General features: G+C 41.7%; 1 protein-coding gene across 2 annotated transcripts in view; it reads left to right on the top strand.

Moving 5' to 3' along the window:
* The window catches only part of LOC123994629 (metabotropic glutamate receptor 8-like), a 1,038,970-nt gene extending 1,023,568 nt beyond the window's left edge, over positions 1-15,402 (top strand). Inside the window, exons 10-11 of one of the 2 annotated variants that reach the window (XM_046297463.1) lie at positions 12,813-13,056; positions 14,607-15,402. In XM_046297463.1, the coding sequence (XP_046153419.1) occupies positions 12,813-13,056; positions 14,607-14,656 (294 nt within the window). In that variant the 3' untranslated portion in view covers positions 14,657-15,402. Of the gene's footprint in view, positions 1-12,812; positions 13,061-14,606 lie in introns of both variants that reach the window. The other variant, XM_046297464.1, reaches the window with a different exon arrangement.
* Positions 15,403-16,971: the final 1,569 nt, after the last annotated feature.

Raw genomic sequence — 16,971 nt, 5'->3', positions numbered from 1 at the left:
AGTTTATGGTTTATATCAGGTTTATATCAGTTTATGGTTTATATCAGCGTATGGTTTATATCAGCGTATGGTTTATATCAGCGTATGGTTTATATCAGTTTTTGGTTTATATCAGCGTATGGTTTATATCAGCGTATGGTTTATATCAGCGTATGATTTATATCAGCGTTTGGTTTATATCAGCTTATGGTTTATATCAGCGTATGGTTTATATCAGCGTAAGGTTTATATCAGCGTATGGTTTATATCAGCGTATGGTTTATATCAGCGTATGGTTTATATCAGTTTATGGTTTATATCAACATATGGTTTATATCAGCGTATGGTTTATATCAGCCTATGGTTTATATCAGTTTATGGTTTGTATCAGCGTATGGTTTATGTCAGCGTATGGTTTATATCAGCGTATGGTTTATATCAGGTTAATATCAGCATATCAGCTTATGGTTTATATCAGCATATGGTTTATATCAGCATATGGTTTATATCAGCGTATGGTTTATATCAGTTTATGGTTTATATCAGCATATGGTTTATATCAGCGTATGGTTTATATCAGCGTATGGTTTATATCAGTTTATGGTTTATATCAGCGTATGGTTTATATCAGCGTATGGTTTATATCTGGTTTATATCAGCGTATGGTTTATCTCAGCTTAATATCAGCGTATGGTTTATATCAGGTTTATATCAGCGCATGGTTTATATCAGAAATATAACAGCGTCTGGTTTATATCAGGATATGGTTTATATCAGCATATGGTTTATATCAGGTTTATATCAGCGTATAGTTTATATCAGCGTATGGTTTATATCAGTTTATGGTTTATATCAGGTTTATATCAGTTTATGGTTTATATCAGCGTATGGTTTATATCAGCGTATGGTTTATATCAGTTTATGGTTTATATCAGGTTTATATCAGTTTATGGTTTATATCAGCGTATGTTTTATATCAGCGTATGGTTTATATCAGCGTATGGTTTATATCAGTTTTTGGTTTATATCAGCGTATTGTTTATATCAGCGTATGATTTATATCAGCTTTTGGTTTATATCAGCGTATGGTTTATATCAGCGTATGGTTTATATCAGCGTAAGGTTTATATCAGTGTATGGTTTATATCAGCGTATGGTTTATATCAGTTTATGGTTTATATCAACATATGGTCTATATCAGCGTATGGTTTATATCAGCGTATGGTTTATATCAGTTTATGGTTTATATCAGGTTTATATCAGTTTATGGTTTATACCAGCGTATGGTTTATATCAGCGTATGGTTTATATAAGCGTATGGTTTATATCAGCGTATGGTTTATATCAGGTTTATATCAGCGTATGGTTTATATCAGCTTTATATCAGCGTATGGTTTATATCAGGTTTATATCAGCGTATGGTTTATATCAGCTTATGGTTTATATCAGCGTATGGTTTATATCAGCATAAGGTTTATATCAGCGTATGGTTTATATCAGCATATGGTTTATATCAGCCTATGGTTTATATCAGTTTATGGTTTGTATCAGCGTATGGTTTATGTCAGCGTATGGTTTATATCAGCGTATGGTTTATATCAGGTTTATATCAGCGTATGGTTTATATCAGCTTATGGTTTACATCAGCATATGGTTTATATCAGCATATGGTTTATATCAGCGTATGGTTTATATCAGTGTATGGTTTATATCAGCGTATGGTTTATATCAGTGTATGGTTTATATCAGGTTTATATCAGTTTATGGTTTATATCAGCGTATGGTTTATATCAGCGTATGGTTTATATCAGGTTTATATCAGCGTATGGTTTATATCAGCTTTATATCAGCGTATGGTTTATATCAGGTTTATATCAGCGCATGGTTTATATCAGAATTATATCAGCGCATGGTTTATATCAGAATTATATCAGCGTATGGTTTATATCAGGATATGGTTTATATCAGCATATGGTTTATATCAGGTTTACATCAGCTTATGGTTTATATCAGCGTATGGTTTATATCAGCGTATGGTTTATATCAGTTTATGGTTTATATCAGGTTTATATCAGTTTATGGTTTATATCAGCGTATGGTTTATATCAGCGTATGGTTTATATCAGTTTATGGTTTATATCAGGTTTATATCAGTTTATGGTTTATATCAGCGTATGGTTTATATCAGCGTATGGTTTATATCAGCGTATGGTTTATATCAGCGTATGATTTATATCAGCGTTTGGTTTATATCAGCATATGGTTTATATCAGCGTATGGTTTATATCAGCGTAAGGTTTATATCAGCGTATGGTTTATATCAGCGTATGGTTTATATCAGTTTATGGTTTATATCAACATATGGTTTATATCAGCGTATGGTTTATATCAGCGTATGGTTTATATCAGTTTATGGTTTATATCAGGTTTATATCAGTTTATGGTTTATATCAGCGTATGGTTTATATCAGCGTATGGTTTATATCAGTTTATGGTTTATATCAGGTTTATATCAGTTTATGGTTTATATCAGCGTATGGTTTATATCAGCGTATGGTTTATATCAGCGTATGATTTATATCAGCGTATGGTTTATATCAGTTTATGGTTTATATCAGGTTTATATCAGTTTATGGTTTATATCAGTGTATGGTTTATATCAGCGTATGGTTTATATCAGTGTATGGTTTATATCAGGTTTATATCAGTTTATGGTTTATATCAGCGTATGGTTTATATCAGCGTATGGTTTATATCAGGTTTACATCAGCGTATGGTTTATATCAGCTTTATATCAGCGTATGGTTTATATCAGGTTTATATCAGCGCATGGTTTATATCAGAATTATATCAGCGTATGGTTTATATCAGGATATGGTTTATATCAGCATATGGTTTATATCAGGTTTACATCAGCTTATGGTTTATATCAGTGTATGGTTTATATCAGCGTATGGTTTATATCAGTTTATGGTTTATATCAGGTTTATATCAGTTTATGGTTTATATCAGGTTTATATCAGTTTATGGTTTATATCAGCGTATGGTTTATATCAGCGTATGGTTTATATCAGTTTATGGTTTATATCAGGTTTATATCAGTTTATGGTTTATATCAGCGTATGGTTTATATCAGCGTATGGTTTATATCAGCGTATGGTTTATATCAGCGCATGGTTTATATCAGCTTATGATTTATATCAGCGTTTGGTTTATATCAGCGTATGGTTTATATCAGCGTATGGTTTATATCAGCGTAAGGTTTATATCAGCGTATGGTTTATATCAGCGTATGGTTTATATCAGTTTATGGTTTATATCAACATATGGTTTATATCAGCGTATGGTTTATATCAGCGTATGGTTTATATCAGTTTATGGTTTATATCAGGTTTATATCAGTTTATGGTTTATATCAGCGTATGGTTTATATCAGCGTATGGTTTATATCAGTTTATGGTTTATATCAGGTTTATATCAGTTTATGGTTTATATCATGGTTTATATGGTTTATATCAGTATGGTTTATATCAGCGTATGATTTATATCAGCGTATGGTTTATATCAGTTTATGGTTTATATCAGGTTTATATCAGTTTATGGTTTATATCAGCGTATGGTTTATATCAGTTTATGGTTTATATCAACATATGGTTTATATCAGCGTATGGTTTATATCAGCGTATGGTTTATATCAGTTTATGGTTTATATCAGGTTTATATCAGTTTATGGTTTATATCAGCGTATGGTTTATATCAGCGTATGGTTTATATCAGTTTATGGTTTATATCAGGTTTATATCAGTTTATGGTTTATATCAGCGTATGGTTTATATCAGCGTATGGTTTATATCAGCGTATGATTTATATCAGCGTATGGTTTATATCAGTTTATGGTTTATATCAGGTTTATATCAGTTTATGGTTTATATCAGTGTATGGTTTATATCAGCGTATGGTTTATATCAGTGTATGGTTTATATCAGGTTTATATCAGTTTATGGTTTATATCAGCGTATGGTTTATATCAGCGTATGGTTTATATCAGGTTTATATCAGCGTATGGTTTATATCAGCTTTATATCAGCGTATGGTTTATATCAGGTTTATATCAGCGCATGGTTTATATCAGAATTATATCAGCGTATGGTTTATATCAGGATATGGTTTATATCAGCATATGGTTTATATCAGGTTTACATCAGCTTATGGTTTATATCAGTGTATGGTTTATATCAGCGTATGGTTTATATCAGTTTATGGTTTATATCAGGTTTATATCAGTTTATGGTTTATATCAGCGTATGGTTTATATCAGCGTATGGTTTATATCAGTTTATGGTTTATATCAGGTTTATATCAGTTTATGGTTTATATCAGCGTATGGTTTATATCAGCGTATGGTTTATATCAGCGTATGGTTTATATCAGCGTATGGTTTATATCAGCGTATGGTTTATATCAGCGTTTGGTTTATATCAGCGTATGGTTTATATCAGCGTATGGTTTATATCAGTGTAAGGTTTATATCAGCGTATGGTTTATATCAGCGTATGGTTTATATCAGTTTATGGTTTATATCAGGTTTATATCAGTTTATGGTTTATATCAGCGTATGGTTTATATCAGCGTATGGTTTATATCAGTTTATGGTTTATATCAGGTTTATATCAGTTTATGGTTTATATCAGCGTATGGTTTATATCAGCGTATGATTTATATCAGCGTATGGTTTATATCAGTTTATGGTTTATATCAGGTTTATATCAGTTTATGGTTTATATCAGCGTATGGTTTATATCAGCGTATGGTTTATATCAATTTATGGTTGATATCAGGTTTATATCAGTTTATGGTTTATATCAGCGTATGGTTTATATCAGCGTATGGTTTATATCAGCGTATGGTTTATATCAGTTTTTGGTTTATATCAGCGTATGGTTTATATCAGCGTATGGTTTATATCAGCGTATGATTTATATCAGTGTTTGGTTTATATCAGCGTATGTGTAATGTAGTTCGTCTGCTGTTTGAAGAGAGTCAGACCGAAATGCAGCGTGTAGGTTACTCATGACTTTTAATGAAGAAAATACGGTACATGAAATAACTGAAAATACGAAAACAACAAACGAGTGAAACTAATTACAGCCTATCTGGTGACTAACACAAAGACAGGTACAATCACCCACGAAATACAACGCGCACTCAGGCTGCCTAAATACGGTTCCCAATCCGAGACAACGAGAATCAGCTGACTCCAATTAGGAATCGCCTCAGGCAGCCAAGCCTAACTAGACACACCCCTAATAATACACACTCCCAATTAATACAAACCCCAATACGAAATACAACATATAAACCCATGTCACACCCTGGCCTACCCAAATATATAACAAAAACAAAAGATACAATGACCAAGGCGTGACAGAACCCCCCCCCTAAGGTGCGGACTCCGGGACGCACCTCAAGAGCATAGGGAGGGTCCGGGTGGGCGTCTGTCCATGGTGGCGGTTCTGGCTCGGGACGTGGACCCCACTCCATAAATGTCCTAGTTCCTCCCCTTCGCGTCCTAGGATAATCCACCTTCTCCGCCGACCATGGCCTAATAGTCCTCACCCTGATCCCCACATAACCGAGGGGCAGCTCGGGACAGAGGGGCAGCTCGGGACAGAGGGGCAGCTCGGGACAGAGGGGCAGCTCGGGACAGAGGGGCAGCTCGGGACAGAGGGGCAGCTCAGGATAGAGGGGCAGCTCAGGACAGCAGGGCAGCTCAGGACAGAGGGGCAGCTCAGGACAGAGGGGCAGCCCGGGACCGAAGCAGCCCGGTACTGAGGGGAAGCCCGGTATTGAGAGGGAGCCCAGTCCAGAGAGGAAGCCTAGTTCTGAGAGGAAGCTCAGTACTGAGAGGAAGCTCAGGCAGGTAGTAGGCTCCGGTAAATCCTGGCTGGCTGGTGGACCTGGATGATTAAGGTTGTCTGGCCGATCTAGAAGATCTTGGCAGACTGGCACTTCTGGCGGATCCTGGCAGACTGGCACTTCTGGTGGATCCTGGCAGACTGGTGATGCTGGGGCCGACTGGCGGCGCTGGGCAGACAGGAGACTCCGGCAGCGCAGGAGAGGAGAAAGGCTCTGGCTGAGCTGAACAGGCAGGAGACTCCAACAGTGCAGGAGAGGAGAAAGGCTCTGGCTGAGCTGAACAGGCGAGGCGCACTGGACGCGCTGGGCCGACTGGTAGCACTGGTGGCGCTGGACAGACAGGAGACTCCGGCAGCGCAGGAGAGGAGAAAAGCTCTGGCTGCGCTAAACAGGCTGGAGACTCCGATAGCACAGGAGGGGAGAAAAGCACTGGCTGTGCTGAACAGGCGATGCGCACTGGAGGCCTGGTGCGTGGTGCTGGAACTGGTGGTACTGGCGCGAGGACACGCACAGGAAGCCTGGTGCGGGGAGCTGCTACCGGAGGACTGGTGTGTAGAGGTGGCTCTGGATAGACCGGACCGTGCAGGCGCACTGGAGCTCTTGAGCACCGAGCCTGCCCAAGCTTACCTGGCTCGATGCCCACTCTAGCCCGGCCAATAGGAAGGGCTGGTATGAGTCGCAGCTGGCTCTGCACCCGCACAGGAAACACTGTGCGCTCCATAGCATAACACGGTGCCTGCCCGGTCTCTCTAGCCCAACGGTGAGCACAGGGAGTATGCACAGGTTTCCTACCTGGCATAACTATTCTCCCTTTTAGCTCCCCCCCCCAATACATTTTTTGGGGTGACATTCCGCTTTCCAACTGCGTCGCAGTGCTGCCTCCTCATACTCGCGCCTCTCCGCTTTAGCTACTTCTATTTCCTCCTTGGGATGGCGATATTCTCCCGGCTGCGCCCAGGGTCCTTTTCCGTCTAATATCATCTCCCAAGACCAGAAGTCCTCATATTTCTGCTCCTCACAATTAACAGGGAGAGTAGGCTCAGGTCTGACTCCTGACTCTGCCACTCTCTCTCTGCGCTTACCCCCGTTACCTACGGTTTTCGCTCTGTATAGCAATGCTTTCCTTCTCGATTCCATACGTGTATAGCCCTCTTCGCATTGCTGTAGGGAATCCCAGGCGGGCTCCTGCACTCGCTCTGGGTCGGCCGCCCACCTGTCGATTTCTTCCCACGTCATATAATCCCTGCTTCTGCCGTCCATATCGTCCTCCTTTAGATCCTGCCAGTTCACACGCTGCTCGGTCTGTGAATCGTGGTGGGTGATTCTGTAATGTAGTTTGTCTGCTGTTTGAAGAGAGTCAGACCGAAATGCAGCGTGTAGGTTACTCATGACTTTTAATGAAGATATATGCGGTACATGAAATAACTGAAAATACAAAAACAACAAACGAGTGAAACTAATACAGCCTATCTGGTGACTAACACTAAGACAGGTACAATCACCCACGAAATACAACGCGCACTCAGGCTGCCTAAATACGGTTCCCAATCCGAGACAACGAGAATCAGCTGACTCCAATTAGGAATCGCCTCAGGCAGCCAAGCCTAACTAGACACACCCCTAATAATACACACTCCCAATTAATACAAACCCCAATACGAAATACAACATATAAACCCATGTCACACCCTGGCCTACCCAAACATATAACAAAAACACAAGATACAATGACCAAGGCGTGACAGTATGGTTTATATCAGCGTATGGTTTATATCAGCGTAAGGTTTATATCAGCGTATGGTTTATATCAGCGTATGGTTTATATCAGTTTATGGTTTGTATCAGCGTATGGTTTATATCAGCCTATGGTTTATATCAGCATATGGTTTATATCAGTTTATGGTTTATATCAGCGTATGGTTTATATCAGCGTATGGTTTATATCAGCATATGGTTTATATCAGCGTATTGTTTATATCAGCGTATGGTTTATATCAGCGCATGGTTTATGTCAGCGTATGGTTTATATCAGCGTATGGTTTATATCAGGTTTATATCAGTGTATGGTTTATATCAGCGTACGGTTTATATCAGCGTATGGTTTATATCAACGTATGGTTTATATCAGCGTATGGTTTATATCAGCGTATTGTTCACATCAGTTTATGGTTTATATCAGGTTTATATCAGTTTATGGTTTATATCAGCGTATGGTTTATATCAGCGTATGGTTCATATCAGCTTATGGTTTATATCAGGTTTATATCAGCGTATGGTTTATATCAGGTTTATATCAGCTTATGGTTTATATCAGCGTATGGTTTATATCAGGTTTATATCAGCGTATGGTTTATATCAGCGTATGGTTTATATCAGTTTATGGTTTATATCAGGTTTATATCAGTTTATGGTTTATATCAGCGTATGGTTTATATCAGCGTATGGTTTATATCAGCGTATGGTTTATATCAGCTTATGGTTTATATCAGCGTATGGCTTATATCAGCGTATGGTTTATATCAGGTTTATATTAGTTTAGTCATTTTAGGCAATAAGATTCTTGCTACGTAAGCTTAACTTTCTGAACATTCGAGATGTGTAGTCCACTTGTCATTCCAATCTCCTTTGCATTAGCATAGCCTCTTCTGTAGCCTGTCAACTATGTGTCTGTCTATCCCTGTTCTCTCCTCTCTGCACAGACCATACAAACGCTCCACACCGCGTGGCCGCGGCCACCCTAATCTGGTGGTCCCAGCGCGCACGACCCACGTGGAGTTCCAGGTCTCCGGTAGCCTCTGGAACTGCCGATCTGCGGCCAACAAGGCAGAGTTCATCTCAGCCTATGCCTCCCTCCAGTCCCTCGACTTCTTGGCACTGACGGAAACATGGATCACCACAGACAACACTGCTACTCCTACTGCTCTCTCTTCGTCCGCCCACGTGTTCTCGCACACCCGAGAGCTTCTGGTCAGCGGGGTGGTGGCACCGGGATCCTCATCTCTCCCAAGTGGTCATTCTCTCTTTCTCCCCTTACCCATCTGTCTATCGCCTCCTTTGAATTCCATGCTGTCACAGTTACCAGCCCTTTCAAGCTTAACATCCTTATCATTTATCGCCCTCCAGGTTCCCTCAGAGAGTTCATCAATGAGCTTGATGCCTTGATAAGCTCCTTTCCTGAGGATGGCTCACCTCTCACAGTTCTGGGCGACTTTAACCTCCCCACGTCTACCTTTGACTCATTCCTCTCTGCCTCCTTCTTTCCACTCCTCTCCTCTTTTGACCTCACCCTCTCACCTTCCCCCCTACTCACAAGGCAGGCAATACGCTCGACCTCATCTTTACTAGATGCTGTTCTTCCACTAACCTCATTGCAACTCCCCTCCAAGTCTCCGACCACTACCTTGTATCCTTTTCCCTCTCGCTCTCATCCAACACCTCCCACACTGCCCCTACTCGGATGGTATCGCGCCGTCCCAACCTTCGCTCTCTCTCCCCCGCTACTCTCTCCTCTTCCATCCTATCATCTCTTCCCTCTGCTCAAACCTTCTCCAACCTATCTCCTGATTCTGCCTCCTCAACCCTCCTCTCCTCCCTTTCTGCATCCTTTGACTCTCTATGTCCCCTATCCTCCAGGCCGCCTCGGTCCTCCCCTCCCGCTCCGTGGCTCGACGACTCATTGCGAGCTCACAGAACAGGGCTCCGGGCAGCCGAGCGGAAATGGAGGAAAACTCGCCTCCCTGCGGACCTGGCATCCTTTCACTCCCTCCTCTCTACCTTTTCCTCCTCTGTCTCTGCTGCTAAAGCCACTTTCTACCACTCTAAATTCCAAGCATCTGCCTCTAACCCTAGGAAGCTCTTTGCCACCTTCTCCTCCCTCCTGAATCCTCCTCCCCCTCCCCCTCCTCCCTCTCTGCAGATGACTTCGTCAACCATTTTGAAAAGAAGGTCGACGACATCCGATCCTCGTTTGCTAAGTCAAACGACACCGCTGGTTCTGCTCACACTGCCCTACCCTGTGCTCTGACCTCTTTCTCCCCTCTCTCTCCAGATGAAATCTTGCGTCTTGTGACGGCCGGCCGCCCAACAACCTGCCCGCTTGACCCTATCCCCTCCTTTCTTCTCCAGACCATTTCCGGAGACCTTCTCCCTTACCTCACCTCGCTCATCAACTCATCCCTGACCGCTGGCTACGTCTCTTCTGTCTTCAAGAGAGCGATCCCTCCGATGTCAACAACTACAGACCAGTATCCCTTCTTTCTTTTCTCTCCAAAACTCTTGAACGTACCGTCCTTGGCCAGCTCTCCCGCTATCTCTCTCTGAATGACCTTCTTGATCCAACTCAGTCAGGTTTCAAGACTAGTCATTCAACTGAGACTGCTCTTCTCTGTATCACGGAGGCGCTCCGCACTGCTAAAGCTAACTCTCTCTCCTCTGCTCTCATCCTTCTAGACCTATCGGCTGCCTTCGATACTGTGAACCATCAGATCCTCCTCTCCACCCTCTCCGAGTTGGGCATCTCCGGCGCGGCCCACGCTTGGATTGCGTCCTACCTGACAGGTCGCTCCTACCAGGTGGCGTGGCGAGAATCTGTCTCCTCACCACGTGCTCTCACCACTGGTGTCCCCCAGGGCTCTGTTCTAGGCCCTCTCCTATTCTCGCTATACACCAAGTCACTTGGCTCTGTCATAACCTCACATGGTCTCTCCTATCATTGCTATGCAGACGACACACAATTCATCTTCTCCTTTCCCCCTTCTGATGACCAGGTGGCGAATCGCATCTCTGCATGTCTGGCAGACATATCAGTGTGGATGACGGATCACCACCTCAAGCTGAACCTCGGCAAGACGGAGCTGCTCTTCCTCCCGGGGAAGGACTGCCCGTTCCATGATCTCGCCATCACGGTTGACAACTCCATTGTGTCCTCCTCCCAGAGCGCTAAGAACCTTGGCGTGATCCTGGACAACACCCTGTCATTCTCAACTAACATCAAGGCGGTGGCTCGTTCCTGTAGGTTCATGCTCTACAACATCCGCAGAGTACGACCCTGCCTCACACAGGAAGCGGCGCAGGTCCTAATCCAGGCACTTGTCATCTCCCGTCTGGATTACTGCAACTCGCTGTTGGCTGGGCTCCCTGCCTGTGCCATTAAACCCCTACAACTCATCCAGAACGCCGCAGCCCGTCTGGTGTTCAACCTTCCCAAGTTCTCTCACGTCACCCCGCTCCTCCGCTCTCTCCACTGGCTTCCAGTTGAAGCTCGCATCCGCTACAAGACCATGGTGCTTGCCTACGGAGCTGTGAGGGGAACGGCACCTCAGTACCTCCAGGCTCTGATCAGGCCCTACACCCAAACAAGGGCACTGCGTTCATCCACCTCTGGCCTGCTCGCCTCCCTACCACTGAGGAAGTACAGTTCCCGCTCAGCCCAGTCAAAACTGTTCGCTGCTCTGGCCCCCCAATGGTGGAACAAACTCCCTAACGACGCCAGGACAGCGGAGTCAATCACCACCTTCCGGAGACACCTGAAACCCCACCTCTTTAAGGAATACCTAGGATAGGATAAGTAATCCTTCTCACCCCCCTTTAAGATTTAGATGCACTATTGTAAAGTGACTGTTCCACTGGATGCCATAAGGTGAATGCACCAATTTGCATATGGTTTATATCAGCGTATGGTTTATATCAGCGTATGGTTTATATCAGCTTATGGTTTATATCAGTTTATGGTTTATATCAGGTTTATATCAGTTTATGGTTTATATAAGCTTATGGTTTATATCAGCGTATGGTTTATATCAGCGTATAGTTTATATCAGTTTATGGTTTATATCAGGTTTATATCAGTTTCTGGTTTATATCAGCGTATGGTTTATATCAGCGTATGGTTTATATCAGTTTATGGTTTATATCAGGTTTATATCAGCGTATGGTTTATATCAACGTATGGTTTATATCAGTTTATGGTTTATATCAGCGTATGGTTTATATCAGCGTATGATTTATATCAGCGTTTGGTTTATATCAGCGTATGTTTTATATCAGCGTATGGTTTATATCAGTTTATGGTTCATATCAGCGTATGTTTTATATCAGCGTATGGTTTATATCAGTTTATGGTTTATATCAGGTTTATATCAGCGTATGATTTATATCAGCGTATGGTTTATATCAGGTTTATATCAGCGTATGATTTATATCAGCGTATGGTTTATATCAGCGTATGGGTTATATCAGCGTATGGTTTATATCAGCGTATGGTTTATATCAGCGTATGGGTTATATCAGCGTATGGTTTATATCAGCGTATGGTTTATATCAGCGTATGGTTTATATCAGCGTATGGTTTATATCAGCGTTTGGTTTATATCAGCGTATGTTTTATATCAGCGTATTGTTTATATCAGCGTAAGGTTTATATCAGCGTATGGTTTATATCAGCGTATGGTTTATATCAGTTTATGGTTTATATCAACATTTGGTTTATATCAGCGTATGGTTTATATCAGCGTATGGTTTATATCAGTTTATGGTTTGTATCAGCGTATGGTTTATATCAGCGAATGGTTTATATCAGCGTATGGTTTATATCAGCGTATGGTTTATATCAGCGTATGGTTTATATCAGCGTATGGTTTATATCAGCGTATGGTTTATATCAGCGTATGATTTATATCAGCGTATGGTTTATATCAGCGTATGGTTTATATCAGCGTATGGTTTATATCAGCGTAGATTGTTCGGTATACAGTCGTTAGTGGTTACAGTATATTGATGCCTTTACTCCCTCCCTCCCTCCTCTCCCTCCCTCCCTCCCTCCCTCCCTCCCTCCCTCCCTCCCTCCCTCCCTCCCTCCCTCCCTCCCTCCCTCCCTCCCTCCCTCCCTCCCTCCTCTCCCTCTCTCCCTCCCTCCCCAGATGTACATCCAGACCACCACCCTGACTATCTCGCTCAGCCTCAGCGCCTCCGTCTCTCTGGGGATGTTGTACATGCCCAAGGTCTACGTCATCATCTTCCACCCGGAGCAGAACATCCCCAAACGTAAACGCAGCTTCAAGGCCATAGTCACCGCCGCCACCATGTCAGGAAAGCTGCAGAAGGGGGGCGACAGACCCAACGGAGAGGTCAAGACGGAGCTGTGTGAGAGCATGGAGACCAACAGTGAGTAAGAACACACCTTTACTAACCTATACATAATACACTTATATATCTAATTATATATTGTATACACCTATACTAACAGTATACATATATATAGTACATCTACACCAGGGTTCCCCAACTGATGGCCCATGGGCTGAATGGTTTTATCCGGCCCCTCAAGTTTAAAAATAAAATGAAAAATAAAGTGTTGTTGAATTTTCATTGTTGGACAGAAGACTGTCAAAACACCAGCAAATCAGCTACAAGTAATACATTTTTGGGGGAAATCTGTCCCCAACTATTCCCACGCATAGTAGAGAGACACGTGATCGTATACAAACGTCAGCAAGAATTGAAATTGTTATGTTTTAGTCAAACATATCTGCTTGGGATTCTTGCAGTCAATTTGTAATTCTGTTCCGCCCCCAAACCCCCCCCCCCCCCGACCATCCTCTCAAAACAAAATCCGCCCCGTAGCTGAATCTAGTTGATGATCCCTCATCTACACTAATATAACCACCAATCTATACACCTACACTCATAGAACGAATCTGTAGATCTACAATTACACACAACAGAAATAATCTACACAACTACGCTGATATAACCAAACTTTTGATAATCTCTACAACTACAGTATGACAGTAGTAACATGTACGTTGGGCCCCTTTTCATATCTCTCATTCAAATATCAGTCTTTTAATAACAAAAAAATGCCATGTCTGAATCGTTAACAATGTTCTTGAGAGAGCTTGAGTGCTGCAACCTGTTTTTGGGGCACTGTTGTTTACTTCACATACAGAGTGATAAAATGAGCTTCCCATTCAGCTTAACTATGTGGAGCAGCTTACTTAAACGTCAAAGCTGTGTTGTGTGAGGAGCCAGTCTTCCCTCATCGACACTACGACCTGGAAATATTTTTCTTTCACCAGTGGAGATTCAGAATGTTCCGTGGTTGTTTAAAACAGTTATTTCATCACAGTTGATCCGGGTGCTCTGAGAGGTTTAAACGGTTCTGGAGTGGTTGGGGTAATTAGGCTTCGTTTACTCTGTTCCGTGTTCTGAACTGCAGCATTTGAACTATTTCTTCATCACAGACCTGAACGCCCAGAAGTCTCGCAGTCAGCAGTTTGGTCGGCTAGAATAACACGCACACACACACACGCGCAGGCACACACACACACACAGAGTTCATTTTCACAAACCACAGTCTGCCTGAGACATTATTTTCGAACTCTACCTGCCTATGGTTTGTGTTGTGTGAAGAAGAAAGTGTTGGAACAGTTTTGATTCCTACAGTTTGACATAGTGTCTCCTTTAAAATCCTCCTGAACAAAGCGGGCACGGGGCACCGTCTTGACGATAGCTCAGCGCCAGCGGTCCGCGGTCACTTAAAAACAACTGACATTTACAACCAACAGCTACAGGGGACATGTAACATAACGGACTTGACAAACACAGCCTCAGACCCCAGATGCAGGTGTGCACTAATATTACACTCAATAGGAAATATATATCTCCTGATATATTTCCTCTCCTCTCTTCCCCTCTTTTTCCCCCCCTGGCAGCTTCATCAACTAAGACAACATATGTCAGCTACAGTAATCATGCCATCTGAACATCTGAACAGCACCAAAGTGGAGGGAGGTTTCCCAGGGGCGAGAACAGCTGAGGGAAGGAGCTGTCACTCAGACCGACAGATGACGGACTGATGGACGTAAAGACGGACAGACAGATGGAACTCCCACCACCACCGCTAACCAAGCATGAGACATTTTATATTGTTTCGACAGCATCAAACCGACACAAACCACCAGAGAGGCGGGACCACAAAGACCAACCACCAATCAGTGGGCCCCGTTCGCTCTCTTCCTGTAAATCACAGCACAACGGTCCTGCCATAAACTTTGAACTAACCGTGGAAAAAAGAGACTTAACAGTTAAAAAAAAAAATCCCCTGCAGGCTCTATGGTCCAGAGAAATAAAAGAAGAAAAAAGAAGAAAAAGATAACAAAACAACATGGTGTAAAAGTTATACACAAGGGAGATGTATATGGGAGATAAAAAGTCATTAAAAAGAGTTTTAAAAAATTAAATATTTAAAAGAGAAAATAGAATAAACTATGAGAATCGACCATTATGTTTATTGTTATTCTACTTGTAAGTATTTTTGTGGTTGTGAAGAGTTTTTCATTCTTGTCCCATCTGTCGTGCGACCTTGCATACTCAGAAAGTTTGTCTCTTGTATCGATTGGCTAACTGGATGGGTAGCCCTGGCTTGTGAATCTGTAAATGCCCTGGTTGAAGCATGCCAGTTTTTATACAAATGATTTATTTATAATAAAGGAATGTTTTGCAAATGTGTAGATTTGTTGCTTGTGCTTTTAAGATACAACACAGACACCAATTTGATATTTGTGTTTATTACTATATTTGTGACAAAACCGTCTCGATTCGGTCTTCTGTAGCAAAATCTGAAATTGTGTTTTTTACAATGGATAAAAGTAGAGACTCAGAGCTAGAAAATGGTATTTCATACACTACAGTTGAGGAACAGTGGGAAAGTAATTCTGATTTGAAAGGTGATAAAGGTGGCCTTTGAATGTTTTGGTACACCTACTGGAGAGCTCTCCTTTGTCTACACCCGTTCAGTATTGCTCACACCCTCTTAACCTGTTGCGACTAGCAATCCCGTATCCGGGAGCGTAATTATAGCCTCAAGCTCATTACCATAACACAACGTTAACTATTCATGAAAATCGCAAATGAAATGAAATAAATATATTGGCTCTCAAGCTTAGCCTTTTGTTAACAACACTGTCATCTCCGATTTTCAAACTATGCTTTTAACCCATAGCTAAACAAGCATTTGTGTAAGAGTATTGATAGCTAGCATATCATTAAGCCTAGCATTCAGCAGGCAACATTTTCACAAAAACAAGAAAATCATTCAAATAAAATAATTTACCTTTGAAGAACTTCGGATGTTTTCAATGAGGAGACTCTCAGTTAGATGTTCAGTTTTTCCAAAAATATTATTTGTGTAGGAGAAATCGCTCCGTTTTGTTCATCACGTTTGGCAAAAAAAAAAAAACGCAAATTCAGTCATCACAACGCAAACTTTTTTCCAAATGAACTCCATAATATCGACAGAAACATGGCAAATGTTGTTTAGAATCGATCCTCAAGGTGTTTTTCACATATCTATTCGATGATAAGTCACTCACTGGCAGTTTGGTTTCTCCTCTGTTCAAAATGGAACAATGCACGCACCTGGAGATTACGCAATAGTTTCGACGGAGGACACTGAGCGGACACCTGGTAAATGTAGTCTCTTATGGTCAATTTTCCAATTATATGCCTACAAATACGTCACAATGCTGCAAACACCTTGGGGAAAAGACAGAAAGTGTAGGCTCATTCCTTGCGCATTCACAGCCATATAAGGAGACATTGGAACACAGCGCCTCAAAAATCTGGCTCACTTCCTGTATGAAATGTAATCTTGGTTTCGCCTGTAGCATTAGTTCTGTGGCACTCACAGACAATATCTTTGCAGTTTTGGAAATGTCAGAGTGTTTTCTTTCCAGAGCTGTCAATTATATGCATCTTCGAGCATCTTTTCGTGACAAAATATCTTGTTTAAAACGGGAACGTTTTTCATCCAAAAATGAAATACTGCCCCCAGAGGTTCAAGAGGTTAAGCTTTAGCCTATATCACGGATGCCATGGTTGCCCTTAGTTTGAAGACCGGTGTTTACTCCATCCCCTTAGCTATCATACTCTAATTCCACTGATTTCAAAACTCTGTCCTCCAGAAAGTTGTGAGCAACACAACATTTTGACACACCTTCTTATTCAAGGGTATTTCTTTATTTGTACTATTTTTTTCTACATTGTAGAATAATAGTGAAGACATCAAAACTATGAAAT

This window comes from Oncorhynchus gorbuscha, linkage group LG14, assembly GCF_021184085.1.
Source record: "Oncorhynchus gorbuscha isolate QuinsamMale2020 ecotype Even-year linkage group LG14, OgorEven_v1.0, whole genome shotgun sequence".
Lineage (NCBI taxonomy): Eukaryota > Metazoa > Chordata > Actinopteri > Salmoniformes > Salmonidae > Oncorhynchus > Oncorhynchus gorbuscha.
The sequence above is the reverse complement of the archived record's forward strand: the minus strand, read 5'-3'. Positions and strand labels throughout refer to the sequence as shown.